At 47.0% G+C, this 7,567-nt stretch overlaps 1 protein-coding gene across 1 annotated transcript in view; it reads right to left on the bottom strand.

Moving 5' to 3' along the window:
- Positions 1–465: 465 nt before the first annotated feature.
- The window catches only part of LOC126528493 (astacin-like metalloprotease toxin 5), a 29,265-nt gene continuing 22,163 nt past the window's right edge, over positions 466–7,567 (bottom strand). The window contains exon 6 of the mRNA XM_050176370.3: positions 466–714. Within this exon, the coding sequence (XP_050032327.3) occupies positions 479–714 (236 nt within the window). The 3' untranslated portion in view covers positions 466–478. The remainder of the gene's footprint in view (positions 715–7,567) is intronic.

Genomic DNA, 7,567 nt, shown 5'->3' with positions numbered 1-7,567 from the left:
CACGGCACGTACCCGATACACTGCATCGGTGAAGAATCGAGATGTGGGAAATAACGCAACAAAGTGTGCAGTAAATGTTAAAATTATTAGTTTAGAAAAAAATACTTTTAACGAAAGAATGATGCATAATTGAGTAACCAGGCCTGTAGTGACATTTATATACATTTTGAAAACTTAGTTGAATGATTCACTCACTTCTTGCATAAGGTTAGGCTATTTTTTTAATCCCCGCTGAAAGAAAGGAAGAAGACAAGGCGTTTGCGTCTTGTCCATTTCCGTATCTGCTGACATACATTCAAAAATTGAGTAGCAACTTGCACAGTGAGGCTTCTCAAGCCACGCCACAGCGTGTCCTTTCTTCTTTCCTTAGGTTAATTCTGTTCCACTACAGTACACAACAAGGCTAAAGTAGAGACACGGCCTGAAGTGGCCGTGCCACCATGGCAGCAAGACGGCTATAGAGGGTACAGTGTAGGGGCTAAGTCTTTTTATTTTTGCAGCGGTACAGCATATTTATCCTTCGCGCATCGCTAGCGCTCAGACCTCGCTTGTCGTAAACTTCCTTAAGCCTGCTGCCGTCCTTGGCCAGCATGGTTGCCAGGCCTGGTTCGCGGGCAAACGACTCCGAGCCGTACAGCATGACTGAGTCTCTGTCGAATGGTGTCAGCAGCCTGTTCTCCCAGGGCTGGAGCTTGTCAAACTGCTCCACATTCTCTGCAACAAAAGTTGTTGAACTTCATATCATGGGTTGTGCTCAAAACACACGGTCGAGAAGGAGAGGGATGCACGACACAACTGCAAACTGTCAACTGTTTTATATTGAAGGAACTTTAATTTGTGATGATTTTTTCTTTTGAACTAGTCCGAAGCCGAGCGGCTACAAAAGTGACCTAGCCTGCTTCACCTAATCAGGTTTATTACATGTATCGCAGTCTAGCATTTTGTCTATCACGCCTTAGTCTTTTCTCTGTACCTCAAAGCATCGATATCTACCTTGCACAGTTACCTAACCCAGTAACTTGTCCGGCTCTATCAATGTATTTTCTGCTTTTCTTTCCACCAATACTCGTTATGTATCTAGCTTAGCTCAACTGCTGAGCAGTTAATTCTTCCACGCACATTGAATCCAAGCGCTTCTGGAAGGTGGGCGTCCCCTACAGGTCTTGCTGGATGAACATCTTGGCATTTTGTCATCATCGTCATCAGCCTGGTTACGCCCACTGCTGGGCAAAGGCCTCTCCCATACTTCTCCAACTACCCAAGTCACGTGCTAATTGTGGCCATGTTGTCCCTGCAAACTTCTTAATCTCATCCGCCCACCTAACTTTCTCCCACCCCCTGCTACGCTTCCCTTCTCTTGCAATCCAATCCGTAACCCTTAATGACCATCGGTTATCTTCCTTCCTCATTACATGTCTTGCGCATGCCCATTTATTTTTCTTGATTTCAACTAAGATGTCATTACCTTGCGTTTGTTCCCTCACCAAATCTGCGTGCTCTCTTCTTAACGTTACACCCATCATTCTTCTTTCCATAGCTCGTTGCGTCATCCTCAATTTAAGTAGAACACTGTTCATAAGCCTCCAGGCTTTTGCCCCGTAGGTGAGTACTGGTAAGACACAGCTGTTATTCACTTTTATTTTGAGGGATAATGGCAACCTGCTGTTAATGATCTGAGAATGCCTGCCAAACGCACCCCACACCATTCTTATTCTGATTATTTCAGTCTCATGTTCTGGATCCGCGGTCACTACCTGCCCAAAGTAGATGTATTCACTTACCACTCCCAGTGCCTGGCTACCTATCGTAAACTATTGTTCTCTTCCGAGACAGCTAAACATTAATTTGCAGTGCCTCGCTACCTATCGTAAACTGCTGTTCTCTTCCGATACTGTTAAACATTAGTTTTCTGCCTATAAATTTTTAGACCCACCCTTCTGCTTTGCCTCTCCAGGTGAGTGAACATGCATTGCAATTGGTCCCCTTAGTTACTAAGCAAGGCAATATCATCAGCGAATCGCAAGTTACTAAGGTATTCTCCATTAACTCTTATCCCAAATTCTTCCCAATCTAGGTCTCAGAATACCTACTGTAAACACGCTGTGAATAGCATTGGAGAGATCGTATCTCCCTGCCTTGGCATTTATACAACCCTAAAACGCGATCTTTTAGTGAAAACAACCCCATGACAAACAAAAGAATATCTAAATAATGCCAACACACACCGGCTGGCCTTTCTAATTAGACAATTCCGTGACGTGCTACACAGATACGCGAATTCTTTTTCCGTCAACAAAATATATGGCTGACGGACACAACGGTGGCACGCCTTTTTACTGTGAGACGCCGCCATGATTTGTCTGTTAATTTGGCACTTGTATCTCTGTAATATACCGGCGTCTCCAGACGCCGATCTGCAGCTATAACTATGGCAGTGGTACATGAAGTGGGAGAGTGCCTAGTTTAACTTGCATGGATAAACAGCATCAGGATAACAGAAAGCTAAAACATTCTACCAGCAATTGTATAGCAACTTGTCCCACGGCATTATATTTAGGTGAACATTTTCTCCTGCAGACCTCAAAATGTCTGAATATTTGGTAAGGAAAAACTGGTGTCTATACCGTACGTATGTAACGTGCATTTGAAGGTGCAGTGATATGAACTTTGTATGTTGTTGCGGCTTCGGGCAGCGTTAGGGCAAGGAATCCATCAAACCCATCGACTGCTACGTCCGGTTGTAGAAAATGAATGTAAAGGATTGATTGTCTTAGTTATACGGTTCCAGTACGGAAGCCCACTCCATGTAAGAGCAAGTTAAACCTCTCAGTAGACATCAGTGCCATCTGTCCTCATTCTCGAAAAGTCTCCGCTATTGATCCCTTCGTCTTCCCTAGCGATTTGACTAGGTAATCTGAAGATTGTACAGCTGCAAACCACACTCCTCGACTTGCAGATGACATCACCCTGTGGGTCGACAAAGGCAGTGACGGTCAGATAGAATGCACCTTACAAGCGGCGGTCTCTGCACTCCAAACCTACCTCCAAGGCACAGGTCTCCGACTATCTACACTCAAATCGGAGCTGCTCATCTACCGCCCGCACCGGCGGCCCAAGCCTACAGGCGAATCGCGCCAATGTGACGAAATAATCCTCTATAGCTAGACGGCTCCTGTATTCCCCGAGTCCCGAAGATACGTATCCTGAGCATGCATATAACAGCCAAGGGGTCAAACATAGAAGCTATTCGCAAAATCGAAGGCAAGGTTGCAGCGGCTACCCGCCTGATCAAACGCATTACAAACAAGCACACGGGCATGAAGAAGGACAGCGTCGTGCGCCTCATACATTCTTTCACAATCAGTCACATTATTTATGTGGCTGCCTTCCATAAGTGGAATGTCACCGAAAGGGAGAAAATCAACACCCTTATAAGCAAGACTTACAAGATCGCCCTTGGCCTACCGGAGTCCACAAGCGCTGCTCGTCTGCTATAGCTGGGGTTATACAACACGCTTGAGGAAATCGTGGATGCGCAAAGAGCCTTTCAACTCGAACGCATGTCTCTACCAGCCACGGGCCGATACATCCTGCAGAAACTCGGCATCAATTACCACATCCAACACGGTCAGAAACAGGTCATTCCACCCGACCTCAGCGACACGCTGATTGTCGCCCCTATCCCTGGAAACATGCACCCCAAATATAACAGGGGCCGACGCCAGGCCCATGATAAGGCACTGCTGCGCTCCTTGGGTGGAAAGAGGACTGCGCGCTTCGTAGAAGCCGCAGAATGCACACGAGAACACCAATTTATGGCGGTAGTCGTAGACGTTAACTCCAGGCTTACGCACGCGTGTAGCGTGGCAACGGGATACCCCGAAACAGCGGAAGATGTAGCGATTGCGCTTGCGCTTACCGACCCCCACTGCGAGGTAGTTTTTAGCGACGCACAATCAGCAGTTCTCAAGTACGCGCGGGGGCGCATTTCCCTGGAAGCTCTCCAGAGTCTAAGGAAAGCTGGTCAACAGAACTTCGATAGCACCGCGATCATGTGGTTTCCAGCGTACCTCGCCACCCCCACCGATCAGGGCCCCCATAACTTCAACGAGGTAGCAAACCACTCTGCGCGAAAACTGACCCGCCGCGCAGAATCGGACACCGCCTCTTCGAGTTCGCAACTCCTGGTTCAGAACACGCGAGAACGCTTTGTCAGGTACAATGACATCACGAAGCATTACCAGCTGGGCAGGCGGTTACTGTCCCACCTCACCCGAAACTCATACGTCGCCAGGCAATGGTCTGGCGACAACTGCAGACACAAACCTTCCCCAGTCCGGTGCGATTGCGGCACATTTTCCCCGCGCAATACCCGAGTGCTCTTCGTAAATTATGTCAGGAAACTAGAGCAACGCTCTCACACATGTTGTGGGAGTGTCGTGCTACATCAGCTACAATGGCAGTAGCTCCGGAGGCTCTTGCGTCTAAGTGGGCCGCCGCTCTGCGCAGCTCCAACCTCTAGACGCGAGAGTGGGCTGTCCAGCAGGCCCGAGAGGCGGCGACGAGGCAAGGCCTCGAAGTCCCCTCATGGGAGGCCTGAGCTCGGGTCGTCAAATTTTGCAGCATTTAAAATAAAGTTGTTTCCATCCATCCACTCCTTGACTTCGTGGCGATACCATGCCTATGCTCGCAATAAACCGTAGTAACTCCGCCTCTGAAGAGACTGGTTTGGAATATGTGGCAAGAAAGGAATTTGCTACTCTCAGGTTGTCGACGTTGTTCCCCTCCTTTTCATCCTTCGCTCAGGCTGCCAGCTAGAGGGTGAGGTGAGGGCCTTATGTGGGAACCGTCAAGAGTCGGTGTCCACGCTGCGGTGACGTGGAAAGACGCTGATGGATTGGTGGTGGCGTGACTCGTGTCAATAGTCCAATTAACGCCTTTGTGGTGTTGAGACGCAACAATAGGCTGTTGAAGCAACATCGCGAAAATTTTGTCGTCTCTGTAAATGAAATTTTCTTTTCTTTACCTACGTAACTCTCCTGCAAGCTTCTTTATGTGAACAAGCATGTGCGCATCAGTAAGTACCGTCGTGCAGGTATATTAAACATAAATATTTAATAGAGCCACACAGGAAACTACAATCATTCCTCGCAACATACTTTCGTTTGACAACGTGTGGCCAATGATACGAAAGAACTTGGAGCAGGCTTAAGCTTGGCCTTTAACAGTGGAACGCGATAGCATACGGAGATCACCGACTGCTTCGCTTGCTTCCCAGCTACTGCAGCTTATGTAACCGTAATGTTTACTGCCAAACGCTGGCGGCGAACGCTATGCCCGAAGGCGAGCTTTGTCTTAGTAACGCTGCCTCTTGCGTGGGCCGATCCCGGAGGCAGTGGTCTCCAAAAAATACATTACTTTCAGGTTTGTGTTATTGTTTCATACTTTTAATATTTAAGTCAGAGAAGATTTACCATAAAAGGCATGCGCTGTAGGTGTTTTATTTCATGACATTTGTTTGTGGGATGCCATTCTCAAAATTTCGAGGAATAACTTTCAAGAATGCAAGGCAAGGTGTGAGCAAGTTTAGTGATATAATGGTGTGGCAATATAAGCCGCGAATACCATATGTCATATACATATACCAAAATATATAGAGAATGTTTCGCTCACGGACAACTCCGTCGACGCCGCCCCCGGATTTTATGTGACATGGGGCCCTTACCACTGTCGCCTTAAGATTGTGTCGCTGCTGCTTTGATCCCTTCGTTATACAAAAGGTAATGTTCGCAGACCCACAAGGGCGACTGACCCACGAGCACTTTTTGTGGTTCGATACTTCTTGACAATAGAGATGCCATTGATCTCCGCGCTAAGCGCTATATGTGGCAGCAAATAAGTGTTACACAAACTTTGCAGTATTGAGCGTCGTCTGGAAAGCGAACTCAAAGCTACCTTTTTAGAATGTTACCGTGCAAACAAAAGCAAGCCCTACATCGCGTTCGTACGCTGAAATACCGGCGCTGTTTTGTCAGAATTGAGGATTGAAAAAAATCGGTAACGTATTCTGCCACTTACAGCTGGTTTTGCCTAATGTCGGAATACCAGTGGGAAAAAAATGTTTTCAGCATAACCTGCTGAACGAGCTCAGTGATCATATGACAGTGGTTGAGTCGTGCAATGACTCTACCATTCGTTGACGCGTATACCCTGCTTCATTCACTCAAAAAAGGGGCGCTCCTTGGTTTTCGCAAAGTTAGCACTACCTCAGAAAAATATTGTGTACTTTCTCACGCTGAGCACAAAGATACCAGTGGAGAACAGCGACCACTTGCACTGACGGGAGAGGACACGAACTCGGAATGAGGAAGAGATGTGACATGTTGCTGCACTACAAACAGACAAACATCTGCGACTTTCGTTCTGCTGGAACATGGACTCATTCGTTTCCAGACTGTGAGCAATGTCACGTGCCTCAAACTTTGCTACGGACCAACTCAACTCCGTTGAGTTGGTCCGTTTACCCTATATACGAGCACAATGAACACTTGTTGCATGCAGCTCTTGCGCGTCTGATCAAAATACCTCTGTCAGGGCACCTTATAATGGGCCTCTGGAGGGGAGGTACATATAGTTCCAGGCGATCCAGGTTTTACTTGTTTTTGCAGAGGGCGCACGGGTTGACTTGCTTTGCATATCACGTTCGTATGCCGCGATGCCGGTGCAGCGATGCGCAAGTGAACGATGGGTCCATAACATTTACAGAGGAGTCAAAGGCGAACCAGCGAGATTCTGGAACCATGTAAGAGCACTCGGAGCTCCAACTAAAGATTTGCAGACGTGTATAAGGGATGAAGACAGTAACATCTTCGAAGGAGACGATGCACCGCGGTACATCACAGACACTGCTAGGGCTAACTTCGGCACGAAAGCTTAGTTCACGAAAGCATCGGCAGAAAGCGTAGTTCAGACTCAAAGCAATCCAGCAACACCAAAGATGCCTGAGTGATCAAAATTTGAGATAGAAATCTTTTATTGGAAAAAAGCAGAAGAAAATGTCCCGAATAACACGGCTGCAGGGTCCGATGAAATCCCTATACAGCTAATGAAAAATCTGTCCACATAGCAAGGCACTGCTGACTAATGCCACTGAACAAGCGACTAAAACAAAAATTCCTGTTGGATAGCGTGAAAGCACGATGAACCTCAGCTACGAAGGCGAACTTGATACGGATAGGACGAGCTCGTACAAGCCGGTTACAGTAACGTCGGTGCTATGTAGAATGGCAATGCAAGCTATAAAATTATAGCTGGTGAAATGGCTGGAGACAAATGATGTACTGGGGGAAGTACGGAATGGGGTTGAGAACATGCAGACGCTTAGAAGGTAATATTCTTGTTCTAAATCGGTGCACAGAGATTTCAGTAGCTCAGAATAGACCTTTATGAATAGCATTTCTAGATGTTAAGGGAGCCTACGACAACACAGACACGAAGTTGTTTTGGCATATTCTTAAGCATGAAGGCATAGAGGATGATTTCGTGGAACTGCTGAGAGAGATATATA

This window comes from Dermacentor andersoni, chromosome 9, assembly GCF_023375885.2.
Source record: "Dermacentor andersoni chromosome 9, qqDerAnde1_hic_scaffold, whole genome shotgun sequence".
In the NCBI taxonomy this organism is placed as follows: Eukaryota; Metazoa; Arthropoda; class Arachnida; order Ixodida; family Ixodidae; genus Dermacentor; species Dermacentor andersoni.
This window is presented reverse-complemented; position numbering and strand designations above follow the sequence as displayed.